At 47.7% G+C, this 18,511-nt stretch overlaps 1 protein-coding gene across 1 annotated transcript in view; it reads right to left on the bottom strand.

The window, feature by feature from the left end:
* CATSPERG (catsper channel auxiliary subunit gamma) overlaps positions 1 to 18,511 on the bottom strand; it is a 42,152-nt gene that overhangs the window by 12,435 nt on the left and 11,206 nt on the right. The window contains exons 8-22 of the mRNA XM_014544695.1: positions 14,869 to 15,040; positions 13,099 to 13,236; positions 11,813 to 11,872; positions 11,364 to 11,590; positions 10,898 to 10,991; positions 10,673 to 10,802; positions 10,055 to 10,166; positions 8,884 to 9,042; positions 8,687 to 8,799; positions 7,753 to 7,966; positions 7,379 to 7,441; positions 7,068 to 7,266; positions 6,834 to 6,952; positions 6,617 to 6,697; positions 6,470 to 6,526 (exon numbers count right to left, since the gene is read on the bottom strand). Of these exons, the coding sequence (XP_014400181.1) occupies positions 6,470 to 6,526; positions 6,617 to 6,697; positions 6,834 to 6,952; positions 7,068 to 7,266; positions 7,379 to 7,441; positions 7,753 to 7,966; positions 8,687 to 8,799; positions 8,884 to 9,042; positions 10,055 to 10,166; positions 10,673 to 10,802; positions 10,898 to 10,991; positions 11,364 to 11,590; positions 11,813 to 11,872; positions 13,099 to 13,236; positions 14,869 to 15,040 (1,938 nt within the window). The remainder of the gene's footprint in view (positions 1 to 6,469; positions 6,527 to 6,616; positions 6,698 to 6,833; positions 6,953 to 7,067; positions 7,267 to 7,378; positions 7,442 to 7,752; positions 7,967 to 8,686; positions 8,800 to 8,883; positions 9,043 to 10,054; positions 10,167 to 10,672; positions 10,803 to 10,897; positions 10,992 to 11,363; positions 11,591 to 11,812; positions 11,873 to 13,098; positions 13,237 to 14,868; positions 15,041 to 18,511) is intronic.

Here is an 18,511-nt window from a genome sequence, read left to right as displayed (position 1 = left end):
CCAGCTTGTTGGCATATAGTTGTTCATTGTATTTTCTTACAATCCTTTGTATTTCTGTAGTGTCAGTGGTTACTTCTCCACTTTCGTTTCTGATTTTATTTATTTGGGTCCTCTCTCTTTGTTTCTTGATGAATCTGGCTAATTGTTCAACAATCTTGTTTATCCTTTCAAAGAACCAGCTCTTGGTTTCATTGTTTTTTTTAAATATATATATTTCTTTATTGATTTCAGAGAGGAAGGAAGAGGGAGAGAGAGACAGAAACATCAATGATGAGAGAGAATCATTGAGCGGCTGCTTCCCACATGCCCCCTACTGGGGATCAAGCCTGCAACCCAGGCATGTGCCCTTGGCCAGAATCAAACCTGGGACCCTTCCGTCCACAGGCTGACACTCTATCAACTGAGCCAAACTGGCTAGGGCTCGTTGATTTATATATATATATATATTTGTCTCTATGTTATTTACTTCTGCTCTAATATTTATTATTTCCTCCCTTCTACTTACTCTGGGTTTTTCTTGTTGTTCTCTTTCTAGTTCTTTAAGTTGTAGAGTTAAAGAGCTTATTGTTGATTTTTCTTGTTTTTTGAGGTATGCTTGTAGTGCTATGACCTTCCCTCTCAGGACTACTTTTGCTGTGTTCCAGATATTTGGGTTTGTTGTGTGTTCATTTTCATTTGTTTCCAGGAAGTTTTTGATTTCTTTCTTGATCTTCTTGGTAACCCATTCATTGTTTAGTAACATGCTGTTTAGCCTCCATGTGTTTGAATGGTTTTGGGTGTTTTTACTGTAGTTGATTTCTAATTTCATTCCACTGTGATCTGAGAAGATGCTTGATATGATTTCAATCTTCTTGAACTTGTAGAGACTTGTTTTGTGTCCTAACATGTGGTCTATCTTTATGAATGATCCGTGTGCACTTGAGAAGAATGTATATTCTACAGCTTTGAGGTGAAATGTTGTATAAATGTCAATTAAATCCATCTGATCCAGTGTGTCCTTTAGAGTCTCTGTTTCCCTGTTAAATTTTTGTCTGGAAGATCTATCCAGTGAAGTCAGCGGGGTGTTAAATCCCCCTACTATGACTGTATTGTTATCTATCTCTCCCTTAAAGTCCTCTAGAAGATTTTTAAAATATATTTAGGTGCTTCTATATTGGGTGCTTCTATGTTTACCAGGGTTATATCATCTTGTTGGATTGATCACTTTAGTATTATATAGTGACCTTTGTTGTCTCTTGTGATGGCCTTTATTTTGAAGTCTATTTTGTTGGTTATGAGTATTGTTACTCCAGCTTTTTTTTTTCTTTTTCGTTTCCTTGGAAAACTTTTTTTCATCCTTTCACTCTCATCCTGTGTGTTTCTTTTGCAGCGGGGTGTTAAATCCCCCTACTATGACTGTATTGTTATCTATCTCTCCCTTAAAGTCCTCTAGAAGATTTTTAAAATATATTTAGGTGCTTCTATATTGGGTGCTTCTATGTTTACCAGGGTTATATCATCTTGTTGGATTGATCACTTTAGTATTATATAGTGACCTTTGTTGTCTCTTGTGATGGCCTTTATTTTGAAGTCTATTTTGTTGGTTATGAGTATTGTTACTCCAGCTTTTTTTTTTCTTTTTCGTTTCCTTGGAAAACTTTTTTTCATCCTTTCACTCTCATCCTGTGTGTGTCTTTTGCTCTGAGTTGGGTCTCTTGTAGACAGCATATAGTTGGGTCATGTTTTTGTATTCATTCGGCTATTCTATACCTTTTAATTGGAGCATTTAATTCCTTTACATTTAGGGTTATTATTGATAGGTACTTATTACAATTTTAATTTTGTATGTATCTCTTCTCATTACAGCAGTCCCTTTAGCATTTCTTGCAGTGATGTTTTGGTGGTGATAAACTCTGTTAGTCTTTTTTTTTGTCTGGGAAGTTCTTTATTTCACCAGGTATTTTGAATGATAGCCTTGCTGGATATAGTAATCTTGGTCTCAGATCCTTGCTTTCCATTACCTTGAGTACTTCATGCCATTCTCTTCTGGCCTACATAGTTTCTGATGAGAAATCAGGGTCAGCCTTATGGGAGCTCCTTTGTAGGTAACAGTTTGCTTTTCTCTTGCTTCCTTTAAGATTCTTTTTGTTTCTTTTTTGGCATTTTAATTATGATGTGTCTGGGGGTGGGCCTATTTGGGTTCTTCTTGCTTGGGACTCTGTGCCTCCTGGACTTGTGTGACTTTTTCCTTTACTATGTTAGGAAGTTTTCTGCCATTATTTTGTCAAACACATTTTCTATCCCCTTTTCCCTTTCTGCCTCTTCTGGCACATCTGCTATTCTAATATTGTTACATTTCATGTTATCCCACAGCTCCCGTAAGCTGTCCTCCTGTTTTTTATTGTTTTATGGTTCTCTGATTTTTTTCAAACCTATCTTCTAATTCACTGATTCAATCTTCAGCTCCCCCTAATCTGCTGTGTATTTCTTCCAATGTGTTCTTTATTTGTGCTATGTCATGCTTTATATGTTTCTATAGTTATTATATCTTTCTCATGCTGTTGAGCATCTTTACCATTATTTTTCTGAACTCTATATCAGATAAATTTCTTATCTCCATTTTATTTATATCTTCTTCTGGAGAATTCTCTAGTTCTTTCATTTGTGGGTTGTTTCATTGTCTCCTAATATTGGCTGCCTGTTTGGGTTTGTGACTATGTATTAGGTAGATCTGCTACAACTCTCAATCTCTGGTGCAGGACAGTGTCAAACACTGTTTCTGATTAATTAGATCAGGCAGAGACTTAAATTCTCCAGAGATTGCTTCTGCCTACAGACTGATGGGATTCTGTCTTGAATTGCCCTCAGGCCATTGTCTTCAGCTGTAGCCAGAGTTTTTTTCAACAGTGTGGGGCAATTGCTTCTGCCTGGAAGCTGTTATTCTCAGTCTCTTAATGATATCAGAAACTCCACACAGTGAGGCAAGGTGTTTTCCAATAGGGTGGGTCAGCTGTCTTCCTCCCAGGCAAAGCTGACTGTGTAGCAATTGTCTGCATGAGAAAGATGACCTCCGCAGTGTGAGGGAATGACTCAGCACAGCAAACCAGGATGTCTGCTTTCCAAACTCTAATCTCAGAGTTCCCTATCCTGGCTTCTGCTCTCACAACTCCAGTCCACTCTGCTCTCCCTTGCTGGAACACAAGATGAATGGCTGCACAGGGAATTTTGTGCATTGGCCCTTTAAGAGGGTGCCTGCATTTCCAGACATCTCACCCAGGCAGACAGCAACCCTTCTGCTTTTCACAGCCAGATTTTATGTGGGCACCTCTCTCAGTTCTGGTGCTCTCTGCTGGGGGCCCAGCTTGGGGATTAGACCCCAGGGTTCTCAGTGGCAATGCTCCACAGCTGAGATATCTCTCCGGAACGTCAGTTGTTATCTGTGGGAGCCCAGCCAGCCCTTTCTTGCCTCTGCCCTTCCTACCAGTCTCTATGCAGTCACCACTTTCCATCCTCAGTTATCAGGTTTCTCTCCAGCAAGTCTTCCATTGATTATTCAGGAAGTTTTTCTGTATTTTAGTTGTAATTCCAGTTTGTTTCTGGGAGCATGTCTATACAGCATCCACTTACTCCACCGCCATTTTTAATTCCCACAATATCTTTTATTTATCTTATTGTCAGACTCTGTTGTGGATGAATTGTGCATCCCAAAGATATGTTGAAGTCCTAAATCCCTGGTAACTGCTAATGTGACCTAATTTGAAATAGGGTCTTTATAGATGTAATCAAGTTAAGATGAAGTCAGCCCTAGTTGGTTTGGCTCAGTGGATAGAGTGTCAGCCTATGGACTGAAGGGTCCCAGTTCGATTCCAGTCTAGGGCACATGCCCAGGTTACAGTTGTGATCCCCAATTGGGGGGGGGCATTCAGGAGACAGCCAATCAATGATTCTCTCTCATCATTGATATTTCTATCTCTCTCTCCCTCTCCCTCTATGAAATCAATAAAAACATAGTTAAGAAGAAATCATACTGGACTAGGCTGGGCCCTAATCTAATGACTGGTGTCCTTATAACATGAGGGAAATTTGGACACTGATTTACAGGGAAAAGACCTTGTGAAAATGAAGGCAGAGATTTCAGTGATGCATCTATAAGCCAAGGAATTTCAAGTACTGTTAATAATCACCAGAACCCAGAAGAGAGGCCTGGAACAGATTCTCCCTCAGAACCTCCAGAAGGACCAACCCTGATTTTAGACTTCTGTTCTCCATAACTGGGAGAGAATAAACTTCCCAGTTTGTGGTAATTTGTTATGGCAGACCTAGGAATGAATACACTTCCCCCATTGGAACATCAGCTTCACAAGGGCAGAAATTGTTTGTTCACTGCTATAACTCTAGCCCCTAAAACAATGCTGGAATGTAGTAGGCACTCCATAAATATTGGTTGAATGAATTAGTAAGCTTTGGATACAGAGAGTGAAGTCTATTCCTGGTCTATCCCCCTGATCCCAGTCCCAGCTCCATCCCCCAAGGAGGCCCATGTTTGGATCTGGCCTGCTAAGAGACACTGCAAGCCTTTATTCATCTAACCAAATTTGATTGAGCACCTATTATGTGTAAATTCATTTCTTCCTTCCTTCATCCAAGATATTTACAAATTGAAAACCCACTGTTCATCAATTAGTTCCAGTTTCCATTCTTTTCCAGGATGGGGAGCAAGAGAGAGGCTCCAGGCCTTCTAAATACACATGCCTCTTGATCTGGTAATGTTTGTGTGGGGGGGGGTTGGGGGGGAGATGGGGGCTAGAAACCAGAAAGGCCACAGCCTGAGAATACAAAGAAAAAGAAGTTCAGACGACCTTTAGCACCTCTGTTTTCCTATCTTTTTAAAAGTCATTTGCTTTTTTAAAAAAAATTGATTTTTAGAGAAAGAGAGAGTGAGAGAAACATCAGTGTGAGAAACATTGATCGGTTGCCTCCCACACGCACCTTGACCAGGATCAAATCCACAACCTGGGTATGTGCTCTGAACCTTTTAGTGTATAGGACAACACTCCAACCAACTTAGCCACACTGGCCAGGGCAAAGCATTGGCTTATTTTAAAACTTCATTTTTAATATATTTTATTTTGTATAGAGAGGGGGGGAGAGGGATAGAGAGTTAGAAACATTGATGGGAGAGAAACATCAATCAGCTGCCTCCTGCACACCCCCTACTGGGGATGTGCCCGCAACCAAGGTACATGCCCTTGACTGGAATCGAACCTGGGACCCTTCAGTCTGCAGGCTGACGCTCTATCCACTGAGCCTAACCAGGTAGGGCAAAACTTCATTTTTAGATAGGTAACATGGTCACATATGAATATATGTAGATACACACACACAGCAAAAGTTTCCATTTCCATCCTCCAACTATCCTGCCTCTTCTCTATCACCAGAGTAGAGAACCACCTTGAGTATTTTTTTGCCCATTTCCCTGAAGTTTCTTCATGCAAATAAAAGCAAACATGAGTATATATTTTCAATGAACCTATTTCACGCTAATGTTTTGTATATACTGTTGTGTACCCTGCTTTTTTCTCTTAAGAATAAAATACACTTTGGAGACCATTCCACACCAGTATATGAAGATCTTTCTTTTTTTATAGCTGCATAGGTTTTCATTGCTTGGATGTACTATAATTTATTTAACCACTCCCCTATTCATGGACATTTGTTTTCTACCCTTTGCTGTGTGTTATAGATTAGATTCCCAGAAGGAATCTGCCAGGTCAAAATGGGGATGTTAACTTTGACCTTTTCAGGTTATGATAAATAATGCATATCACTAAGCATAGCAAGAAACACTTATGGAGACTGAGGTGAGTTGCTCTATCCTGCACTTGACCCAAATTATCTCATGTAATCCAAGTGTTGGGGTTGTTACAACCCATTTTTATTGCCCTCGGTCATACCAAGCCAGGAGGGAGGAGCACCAGGGTCTGTCTGCTGGCTAGTGTGTAAGGAGGTGGGTGACAACAATGCCTCTGGGTCAGGTCCCTCCTCTACCACTTGTTAGCTCCCGGAGTTACTATGAGCAGATGTCTGCATCTCTTTGAGGCTCAGTTTCTGCCTCTGTGCAAAGGGGATATTGCATGTGTAAGTAAGTGAAGAACCAAGGACCCAAAGGAGTGATCAAAGCACATGTAAGTGGGCACATGAAGAGCAACATGTGGGAAAAGGGCCAAGCTGGCCCACATGGTGCCTTTGTGCCAATTGGAAAAGGAAGCCCACGTCACAGATATTTTACTTCCCCTTGCAGAAAAGTATTAGAAGGAACATGCAAACTTGGGTGCAATCTACATAACTATAAAGGCAGCTTTTTCTGAAAACAGAAATGAATGAAAGGAGTGGGTGGGACTCCCAGGGGAGCACACAGAATCAGCCCTGCTTCCACTCTGCCCAACCCTTTCCCACCCAGCACAGGGCCCAATACCCCAAGGTTCAATACTTGCATGCGGAGCCCCTGGATCGTGTTCTGGACGCAGTGCCCAGCTGACCCCGCCACCTGTGGGTGGGATCAGGTGATGAGGGTGGGTCCCAGGGGACCAGCCTTTCCCCTCATCCTGTTTCCCTGCTCTCCAGGCTTGGACCGTACCTTGACCAGCATGGCCGTCTTCATGAGGTGATGGCCACTAATTCCCTGGTCAAAGCAAACACTTCTATCACGGAGCATAACCTGGGGTGGGGGGCGAAAACGAAGGGATTGACAGGCATGCGCAAAGATCTAGGAACGGTTTAAGGAACCACAAACTTCCCACAAGTCCACTGTCTGGGTAAATCTGTCCCTACACCTCCTCACCGCCTGTCCTCACCCTGAAAAGCACTGAGTTGCGTTTAATAAGGACCTGCTGCCTCACCACCGCCTCAATGCAGCTGGGGTCGGCCAGCACCACGCCCAGGTCCACCTGGCTCAGCAGCTGGAAGAGGTTGCCTGCTCGGGGCATAGAAGGGTTTAAGGCCTAGAACCAGACCCGTCCCAGATGGTGCCCAGGTCCCAGCCACCCCGCCCCCGCCACTCCGACTCCACTCAGGCCCTGCCCACAGACCTGGCTCCAGCTCATTCTTGATCGAGTGGCCCCGGGAGGTCAGGAAGATGGAGAAGCTGTAGCTGGTGCCCTTATCCAGGAAGATGCGCTCCGGCAGCTGGTACTCAGTCTTGACGTCGTAGATCTTTTTGTAGTTGGCCATGTCAATGTGCACGTTACCCGCACTCTTCCCGTTGCTCACCAGGTAGTAGTAGTAGTCCTGGAGCATGGGAGGCAGGGAAAGGCAGCACCCGGAGTGAGGAGCCGGACAGGGCGGGGCGGAGTGGGAGGTGGGGTCGCCCCTCCTCCAACTTGCAACCCTCTCCACGCACCTGGTCCTGTTTCTTGTTCTTCCACCAACGCCAGGTGGAGTCGTGCACGGGGTCGGCATAAGGCTGCAGAGACCGCCAGCACCGTGAGGGGGCGGAGCGGAACGTCCACAGGCAGACGACATTCCCAGACCTCTGCCCAGCCTCAGTCCCAGCTCCTAACCCAAAGCAAAATATAACCTGGCCCGCCCTGCATCCAGCCCCACGGCCAGAGCCGGAACGCCATCTCCCAGTCCCCGCTTAGCCTCAGATACCAGGCTGCTCCGCTCTGTTCCACCCTCCGCGGCCGTTCTTCCAGCTCCACAGACCTGGCCTTCTGGGCCTCCGCAGTTCCTCTCAAAGCCCCGGCGGGGACAGCCCCTGCCCCAGGCGCCCACCTTGTGGTATTTGGAGTGCAGCCAGAGCAGGTAGTAGACGAGGCCCTGATAGACAGCGAGTGAGTTCTCGGTGTGGAAGCCCGACGGCTCCAGGACGTGCGGCGGCTGCGCCCGGTAGAGCTCCTGGCGCGTGTAGATCTTCTGGTCGGGCAGGTCCCGCAGGCGCATCACCGTGAAGGGGCAGAAGTTGGTGAAGGAGAGTTTCAGGTGACTCCTGGGCGGTGGTAGTGGGGGATGGCCGCTTACTTTTCTGCGCCCTGCGCCCCAAGAGCCTGTTTCCCACCCCTGCGCTGCTGACTCCCCAAATCCAATCCAGTCCTGCTCTTCCTCAGCCTCAGACCAGAGTCTTGGATCTCCTCCTAGCTAGACTCTCCTCCCCTTCCTAAGAGTCCTTCCACCTCCCCTTCTCCACCCCGCCCATCCCCAGGCTCCTCCGCAGGTGACCAGAGGATTATTATTAAACAGTAAAATCTGACCAGGCAGCCCCTCCCCTTAATCCCAGCATAGCTTTCCAGGGCCCTCAAGATAAAGTTCCTCCCTATGGCCACTGGCTCACCTTGTCTGCCCTGCCACCACCACTGCACTCTATCTGTACTACACTTTCAGTTCTCAAAAACCCAGGCTCCTTTCCTTCTCAGGGTCTTTGAACATGATTCCCCCTGTTTGGAACAACATCCTCCATCTTATTATCTGGCCAATCCTTCCTCACAGCTCATGTACATCTTTCTCTTTGAAGCTCTCCCTGGTGCTCCCTCCCTGACTGGGTTAAATGCCTTCTTTGAACTTCCATTCACCCCGACCTCGCACATCATAGCCCTAAGGTTGTTAGTTGGGGATGGTTTGGTCTCCCTCCAACCCCCCATGGAATGGGAGCTTTGTGTGGGAAGTGTTTGGGGCTCTCTGACTACTGCTGGTCCATCCAGTGTCTTCTCACTTTTGCTGCTGCAAGGAGTAGGGGTCACTGAGCTGCTGGTGCATCAGAAGTTGCTCCACAGGCACAAGCCTCTTGATGAGCTGGCCCTGCTGGTTGTTTACAAGGTACACCAGCTGCAGTGGGAAGGCAGGGCCAGATAAGCTGGTGTCAGCCACCCTTCTGTCCCCCCCACGTCTCCCATAGCCCCTGACTGGCACCTGGTACAGATTGCTGTCTTCATAGAAGAGGGTGACCATGGTCTCATGGGAAGCATAGAGAGAGGACTGCTGCATCACCTGGAGGCTGATGTACACATTCCAGCCCTTGGATGGGAACAACTTGTACACGTGATAGCTGCCCTCCACGAGGTACCAGATCTGGAGGTGCAACAGCTGTGTGTGTGAGGGCCATGGGACCTCTGACCCCCCTCTTCCTCTGCCAAGTGTGATGGCCCCATTCCTTGAGGGGTGAGGCTTGGGAGTTCACCTCCAGCTGGAATCAGGTGAGCTCACACCCCTTCTTTCTGTAGTGCCACCTCTCTACTTCCCAGAACCCACCATTTCTGCCTCCAGCTCCCACTCACCATGATTTGCTCAGTGTTTGTCTGCTGATGTAAGCGTTCCTGATACATATACTCTCTAATGAATGGGCTTCCTGGGGCTGAGCTTTCCTTTTTTCTTCTCATTCTCCAGGGTTTCAATTTCGCCCTTGGGCACCATCGGGAAGTTGGTGTAAGACTGTCCCTAGGATCATCAGCCTTAATTTCCCATCTCTGCACTGATGCCCAGCTGCCATGTCCCCAGTACATTTGACTCTGGATCTCACCTCCTCCTGAACCTCAGCTTCCAGGATGTCCCCCGTCTATGTGGCCTCCACCGTGAGGCCATTCTTGACACACACACACCCTGACCAGGTCGGGCCCCTTCTCTGAACATCCCTAGGTGATTTCCCCTGCTGCAGCCTGACCACTCTCAACTGTCACTGTCTGGGAATGACTCTGTCTTCCCCAACTGGCCTGACACCCTGTGAGGGCAGGGCCCAGGGCTGACTCAGTTGCCACTGTGCCCCAGCACTGGGCCAGGCCTCCAGTAAGTGCTGCATGTTTATGAAAGGAACACGTGCTTGATGAAATAAAAGAGGGCACCCTCAGGAAATCAGATCATATAAGTCTGAGCACAGGTCTCTCACTCTGCTGAGGAACTTTGGAAGACACTTAGCCTCTTTGAGCTCCAGTGTTCTCAGCTGTAAACAGAGCTTCTGCTGCCCTTCCCCACAGTCCCTGAGGGTGTTCCTTCCCCTTGGCCCCTTTACCCTGGCAGGGGGAGAAGGGAGACTTCTGGGCTTTGGGGTGGACAGAGAGGAAGTGGGGAGAGGAGTAGGGCAGCCCACCTCCTCAGTCTCAGTGACAATAGCTATGTCTCCATGGAACGAGTTGACCATGTACTTGATGGATAGCTCCTTGGGGAAGTCCGCCAGGTAGATGAAGTTTTCAGTGTCATAACTGCAGGGGTAGAGATGGAAGCTAGGAGCACTCAGGCAAGGCCCCTGGAAGATATGTTTCCCCCAAACCAAGCTGAACAAGAGCTGTTTTCTCACTTCTCCACTAGCTTTGTGAGAACATGAAAAGGAAACCTGTGATTCTAGCTTCTGCCCCTGATTCCAAACCCTCTGGGGGACCTTTCCATCTGTAAACAGGAGGATTTGGTCAACCTGGCATGTTGCCAACCGCCCATGGAGTTGGCTCAGGAGCTCCTAGGTTCCTGAGGGGTGAAAAGTGCCCTAACCTTCCCCAGACAATTCTTTCTATTGCTCACATAGGTTGGGACCTCACATGAGGGCTCCCCTAGTTCCCCCCATTCTAGCCCTCGCCACCCCAGCCTGTGTTTTCCCCACTACAGTCCTCATAACTTTGGGACTTGGGCAAACTGAAAACTTGGTGACTTTAGAAAGGACCCCACCCCCCACCCCTCATGGGGCGGGGGAAGCAGAATATGCCCAGCCCCCTACCTCTGCAGGAGGAAGTTACCCCAGATGAACAGCAGATTATTAAATGAGTTGTAGGACATGCCCTTGGGCACCATCGGGAAGCTGGTGTAAGACTCTGTCCCTAGGATCATCAGGAACTCCAGGCCTCGAGCTGGCGGGGGCAGAGGCAGAGTGGACACAGTAGTGAGGCAGGATCCCTCCTGGCTCCCACTCACCTTTGAGGCCCCCTCTACCTTCCCCTCCTACCATCAGGAATGAATTCCGGGATGGTGTAGAGAATGGACAGGTAATCATTGACTGCAGGTGAAGAGAACACAGCAAAATCTCCTGAGGCTTTGAGCTTTCAAAAACCTGAAACTAGGCAAGTCACCAGCTTCCCAATTCCTCCCAAAAACCCTGCAATGGCTTCCCCTTCGGGCCTCTTGGCCCTTACTGTTTCTTTACATGGATTCTAAAAAGGCACCACCTCTGAGAAGATACATCCAGTTAGGGCACAGGACTTGCCTCCTGTAGCTCCTTGACGGGGGAGTGCAGGGCACAGCCTATTCAACTGCACATGGCACCCTATTCTCAGTTCAGGTAAAATAAAACCTCCTTACTGTGAGCCACAGGCCCTTCCTTATCTGGCTTCTGCTCCAGTCTTCATCACCCTCCTTTCTCTTTCCTGCTCTGTTCTAGTCACATTGACTTTCTCTCAGTTCCTCCAACCCACCAAGCCTGTTCGCCACCACCACCCCTTACCTAGGAGTGACACGAGCAACATTTCCCTCCCATTGTCTGCTGTGCGCTCAAGCCCCCCACCCATAGTACCCCAATTACCCAGGTTGTAGCCGACCATCTGGAAATACTTCCTGGCAGCAGTGTCTTCAATCTCCACCAGCAGCAGTAGGTTGTAGTTAATCTCAGTGTATACAGCCCAGGTTATGGAGCAGATGGCAACTGGAAGGGAAGGGGAGGTCCAGAGCAGCCCCGAGCCCAGCCCTCTCCATCACCTCCTCCCTCTCTGAGACTGCCACCCCATCTCATCCCTGTAAACTCTTCACCTCTCCCCATGACACTGCCCGTCCTTTTCCTTCCTTGTGACCTCTCCCACCCTTTCCTGCTCTCCATGCCCTAGATCCCCACACCCACCCACGGCAGACTCATTTGGGACATGGGTACCTTGTATCCTTTTGCACACGGACTGCTGCCTGGGCAGCATCTGGAAGGAAACAAGGCCATCTGCGGAGCAGGACAGTTCCATGTTCAGGCCCTTCCCATTCTCAGCCCAACAGGCATCCCACCACAGTAGAATGCCGGTGCCCCCACCCACTTCCTCAGGCCTACGGATTTCAGGGGACAGGTCTTACCCCCTGACCTTTCAGCCACTCACACCTGGCCTATCAGAGTATGTCTGTCTCTGGTCACAGTAATTGGTTCAGGTCCAGGCACATGACTAAGAATCAGCCAATCAGAGTGCACCCTTAGGAGTAATGAGGAAGAGGCTGCTCTCATTCTCCTGGGTGACTCACGCCGGTGGGAGAAGATCCTCGAGTTCCTGGGAGCCCTCCTTAACCCCCACAAGAGGAGCATCTACCTGAAGATGAAGCTAAATCACAGGGCTCATAATAGTAATCCCTTTCCTAGCACTCACCATGTCCCTAGCACTATTTTAAGACCTTTATGGATGCCAACATATATTTAATCTTTATATCAACACAGTGAAGCAAGTACTAGTAGTATTATTGGCCCAATTTTTCTGATTAAATGAGACCAAAAAGAGAGGATAAGTCACCTGTCCATACCACAGGTGACTTGGGTTGGGAGTGTTGAAGCAGTTTCTCTCTAGACCTGTGCCATAATTACTATACTATACTATCTTGCCAAGAGACAGAGTCTTGACAATATACCCTATGAGCCCCTGGATCCAGCCATGCCTGAAGTTGGCACTTTGTCTTTTCACTTATAAGTCCACAAATTCTTTATGCCTAAATAATTTTTGAATTGAACTTATGCCTGTTGAAAACAAACAAATAATATAAGATACATAATACACCCCAGGCATTATCCCTACAAATGTCTAAGTCCTAGGACCAACCTCCAGCCTGGGACTTTGTTTGTTTTTGTTTATTCTCACCAGAGGATATTTTTCCATTGATTTTTAGAGAGTGGAAGCGAGGGAAAGAGAGACAAAGAGAGAAACATCGATGTAAGAGATACACATCAATTGGTTGGCTCCCACACACGCCCATACCGGGGCCAGGGATCGAGGTGCATGCCCTTGACTGGGAATCAAACTGGAGACCCCTCAGTCCTCGGGCTCACACTCTATCCACTGAGCCAAACTGGCTAGGCCATGGGACTCCTTCTGAAGGCACGTAGTGAAGGGTTAGAGCCCAAGGTCAGAATTCTTGGAGGTGAGAGGGAATGGAGGAGTTTCTTGGGCTGCCAGAGGCCCCCACCCTTACCTGTAATAGTCCCAAAGTGGACATAACCTTCGTGCTTCCCAATGGTGAGGGCCATGATGTACTCGGAGCCATTTCCATGAAAATGCACGGGGCACAGCTTCTTGATGCACTCGTTGGGCAGTACACGAACCCAGCTCTCTGCAGTGGCCAGCATGGGGCCTCAGGCCCAGGTATTTGGACTTGGGCCCTGCATCCACATTTCCCTGGCCTTAATGAACCTGTTATCATCCTCTCTCCCTGGAGCAGCTGCTCAGTGTGTTGACTGAGGGACCTTTAGCATAGGGTTCCAGCTGCCTTTGAGAAAATCCTCCTGACTCACATTCTGTCCCTGAGGTTCCGATTGGGCTTGACCCCACCCTTGCATTCCCCTGGCCAGAGCCATTGATTCTGAGCTGGGCTTGTGACCAAGCGGGACAAATCAGAGACAGTCTGAGCCTGCAACCACTAACAAAAAGATGCTCTTTCCTGGGGCCCCTGAGGGTATAAAAGTCTGCAGTTGCTGGGAGTCACCATGGCCATCACAAGAGAAGCCTGTTTAATAGCTACAGTGAGTCCCTAGATCCAACTATGCCTGAAACCAACATGTTCCTGGTTTGTTTTGTATTTTAGCTATCTAAGCTGAGAAAACACCCCCTTTTTTTTTACTTGAGCCTATTTTAATTTGGTTCCTCCCACTGGCCAAGTGTCGTAAGTAAGAAAGGAAGAAAAATGAGCTGTTGAGAACATGCATTAACTAATGAAATATAGGTGACACCAAGTTCCTGTGACCCTGTAAGTCCAAGTGACCCTAAGTCCAAATGACATCTCTCATTTGAATTGGGGGGAAAACCTAGAAGAACTAAGTGTTCCCATTTAAAACAGGGGTGGAGGATGTCCAGCCCTTGGGCCTCTGAAATCATTTGATCTGGCCCTGCAACAGCATTAGGGGTGAGTTAATTGAATGTTTGACCAAATATAGCAGGCTAATTTTTTAAATACTGGTATATATTTTAAAATATATTTTTATTGATTTCAGAGAGGAAGGGAGAGGGAGAAAGAGAGACATCAATGATGAGAGGGAATCATTGATTAGCTGCCTCCTGCACGCCCCCTACTGGGGATCGAGCCTGCAACCCACACACGTGCCCTTGACTGGAATTGAACCCGAGACCCTTCAGTCTGCAGGCTGACGCTCTATCCACTGAGTCAAACTAACTAGAGCAGCAAGCTAATTTTGAAGTTGATAATTTAGTATGGCATGCAAATGATGTTATAAATATCCAAATGGCCCTTGGCAGAAAAAGTTTCCTGCCCCTGATTTAAAAAATGAGGCTGAGCCAAGTCTTTCCTTTTTCTCTCTTCATGACTTTGCCCATCTCTGTTTCTCTCTCTCTCTCTCTCTCTGATCCCTATGCCTCTCCCCATCCCCACACCCAATTCCTCTCTTAGTATGCCTTTCTCAGTATCTCTCTCTATCTCTCTCTCTCTCTCTCTCTCTCTCTCTCTCCCCTCCCTTCCTTCACTCTCAACCTCCCGCAGCTGACTCACACTTCCTGGGAAGGTCTGGATGAAGGCCCCACCCCAGCATAGAGAGAGTGGGAAAATGCCCTCCCGGATGGGCAGGGTGATTCAGGACCTTGGAGAGTCCCTCCAACTCTCCCTCCTCCCCCACTGGCAATCCCAGCCCCAGGTGCCACGGTGGATGGGTTCATTAAGGCAGCCCCTGGGACTCCAACAGGCAGTTCCCTTGTCCAGACCCCTAGGCACATGGCCCAGCCACAATCTCCTCACCGCTGCCTTGGTTGCTCTCGTGGAGTATGGTATAGTTGCCTGTAAAATAGTAGACGAGCTGGTTCTGCCGAATAAAAAGTGTGCTCTCTGTGGCGATGGCATCGTAGATGGTGGCGGTGAAGTTACCCTGGGGGCAGTAGAAGGAGCCTACCCAGCAACTGTCAATGCTCAACTGCAGAGGAGTACAGCCAGTGGTGAGCACGTGGCCTTTGCCTCGGCCCCCACATCCTGCCTTGAGGGGAGGGTCCTGCTCTGACAACTACTCCAGATGAACACATGCAGCTGCCTGCTCATTCTGCAGCAGCACCTTAGTGACCAAACTTCTTCAACATGGACAAGGGAAGGAGGTGACCAGGCAGGAGCCTGGAGCTTTGTGTGTTCCCTAAATTTAAACAGCACACAGAATATTCAATGGCCCCTGAGTGTTGTACCCACGTAGACCCAAAAGATCCAATGCTTGGCCCAAGGCACATACTTAATAATCCTATTCTAACTTGGAACACAATTGACTGTCAGGCTGACACTAACTTACTGACTGATCACTAACACCGGCAATATCCCCAACAGTGGGAAAGCACCAGCAATGCAGGGTTCTTGCCTATAAGATTGAATCTAAATTTAATCAAGCTTTTAGACTGGCAGTATGTTGTGTTATAGACTAACTAGAGGCCCAATGCATGAATTCGTGCATGGGTGAGGTCCCTCTGCCTGGCCGATCTGGGCCGGCTGGCTGGGAGGAGGGACCATGAGAGGTTGGCTGTGAGAGCACACTGACCACCAGGGGGCAGCTCCTGTATTGAGCATCTGCCCCCTTGGTGGTCAGTGCACATCATAGCTACGGGCCAGTCATCCAGTTGTAACAGTTATGTAGGCTTTTATATATAGAGATTGTGTTCCCATCCCTAATTTATATGTTCAATCCCTAACCTCTCGTGTGACTGTACTGTTTTTGGAGATAGGACCTTTAAGGAGATAATTAAGGTACAATGAGGTCATAAGGTGGGGCCCTAATCCTATTAGACTGGTGTTCTTATAAGAAGAGGAAGGCACACCAGGGAACTCTCTCCACTCATGCACACAGAGGAAAGACCAGGTGAGGACCCTTTCTGCAAACCATGGAGAGAGGTCTCACCAGAAACTAAATCTGCTGGCATCTTGATCTTGGACTTCTAGCCTCCACAACTGTGAGAACATAAATTCTGTTGTTTAAGCCACCTAGTCTGTGATACCTTATTATGGCAGCCTGAGCCAACAAATACACAGGGTCAGAGGAACAAGTGAATTGATTCTATGAAGAAGCAAGCAGCCAAATTCTATAGGATAAAAAGGCCTGGTTTATTAAATTGCCTGATAAAAGGGGGCTGGTAGCAGACAGGGTTGGGGAGCAGACTTATAGGTGAGAAGGGCTTTGAGAGACTTAACAACCAAATGCAGTGTATTGATCCTGATTCAAACAAAGAAACTTTAAAAGACATTTTTAGATAATTGGGGAAAATTGACTATATTTCCCAGCCTCCCTTGCAGTTGTGTTAGATAGGAAAGGGTCTCAAGATCTGGTTCTTGCTATTCTTGCTAAATGTTAAAATGTAGCACAGTATTTTGCAGACTAGCTGTATACAGGATGAGCTTGACAGGAACCTAACCAGATAAGTGTAGCCAACTGCTAAGAAGAAATCAACATATAATTGACCAAATCATGTATATAAGCAATGGCTAAAGCCTCCCTTCAGGGAGACAGAGCTTTGGATTTGTATCCTTTACGTGATGCAAGTTAATAAAACTACCTTGCTACAACCACGTCTTGTTCTTCAATAGAACATGTCAAGCAGAAAACCCCTTGAGTTAGTTAACAGTTAGGCACAGCCAACTGACTAATTCCTCACTAAAGGAATGTAAGTGGAAGTGAAATTTGCTTAAAAGAAAAATGCTTGCTCTCTGCTTCTGCTCTTTCCCTTTCCCATTGGCTGGAATATGGACAGGAGTAGGACCCATCTTCCATCATACAAATGAGATCAGCACCTGGGGCCTAGGGGTTGGTGAAAGGAACTATTTAAGCCAGGGGTCCTCAAACTACAGCCCGCGGGCCACATGCAAATACAAATATTGTATTTGTTCCCGTTTTGTTTTTTTACTTCAAAATAAGATATGTGCTGTGTGCATAGGAATTTGTTCATAGTTTTTTTTTAAACTATAGTCCGGCCCTCCAATGGTCTGAGGGACAGTGAACTGGCCTCCTGTTTAAAAAGTTTGAGGACACCTGATTTAAGCTATTCCCTTTCTGTCAGGGTCTCTTTGTAACAGCATCTAAACTTGACCATCACATTGATGAATCCCAGGGGCAGTCTGGGAGTGGTGAGGAAGAAGGAAAGAAGAGGAGACAGCAACATGGGAGAAATCCCCATGATTAGAGAATGAGAATAAATGGGCGTTTATTTTGGAGTGACAGAAATTTTTTAGAACTGGATAGAGATGGTGGTTGCACAATATGAATGTACTAAATGCCATTAAATTGTTCACTTTGAAGTGGTTAATTTTATGATTTCACCATGCTAAAAATTTTAAAATCCTCCTATATAATAAAGGGGTAATATGCAAATTGACCATCACTCCAACACACAAGATGGCCACCCCATGTGGACACAAGATGGCCAGCAGGGGAGGGCAGTTAAGGGGGACCAAGCCCTACAGGGAAGGGCAGTTGGAGAGGACCAGGTCTGCAGAGGAGGGCAGTTAGGGGTGACAGGGCTGGCAGGGGAGGGAAGTTGGGAGTGACTGGGCCTGCAGTGGGAGGGCAGTTAGGGGTGACCAGGCTGGCAAGGGAGGGCAGTTAGGGGTGACAAGGCCTGCAGTGGAGAACAGTTAGGGGTGACCAGGCCAGCAGGGGAGGGCAGTTAGGGGCAATCAGGCCAACAGGGGAGCAGTTAGGCATCAATCAGGCTGGCAGGGGAGTGGTTAGGGGGTTATCAGGCTGGCAGGCAGGCAAGCAGTTGGGAGCCAGCAGTCCTGGATTGTGAGAGGGATCCCAGATTGGAGAGGGTGCAGGCTGGACTGAGGGACACAACCCCCCACTCCATGCATGAATTTCGTGCACCAGGCCTCTAGTCCTATCTAATAAAAGACAAAAAGGGTAATTGACCGTACCTTCGCTACGCTTCCCATTGGCTAATCAGGGTGATATGCAAATTAACTGCCAAGAAAGATGGTGGTTAACCGCCAACAAAGATGGCGGTTAATTTGCATACGTAGGCGCCAAGCAATGGAGTGAAGCTGGCTGGCCCTGGGCAGGAGCGCTTGCCACGCGCTGGCCTCCATCATGCCCCCGGAGCCCGCGCATGGCGAGCGAGGAGCTAAGCCCCTCGCCTGCCGTGCTGGCCCCTCCCAGTGAAGAGTGAAGGCCTGGGTTCCAGGTGCCAGAGGAAAACTGGTGCCAGCAGCCAGGGGAAGGGGCCCCCGAGGGGCCCCAGACTGTGAGAGAGCACAGGCTGGGCTGAGGGACCCACCCAAGTGCACAAATTTTTGTGCACTGGGCCTCTAGTCCTATCTAATAATAGACAAACATGGTAATTAACTGTACCTTTGACACGCTTCCCATTGGCTAATCAGGGCAATATGCAAATTAACTGCCAACCAAGATGGCGGCCGG

Source organism: Myotis brandtii, unplaced genomic scaffold (genome assembly GCF_000412655.1).
Source record: "Myotis brandtii unplaced genomic scaffold, ASM41265v1 scaffold379, whole genome shotgun sequence".
Lineage (NCBI taxonomy): Eukaryota > Metazoa > Chordata > Mammalia > Chiroptera > Vespertilionidae > Myotis > Myotis brandtii.
This window is presented reverse-complemented; position numbering and strand designations above follow the sequence as displayed.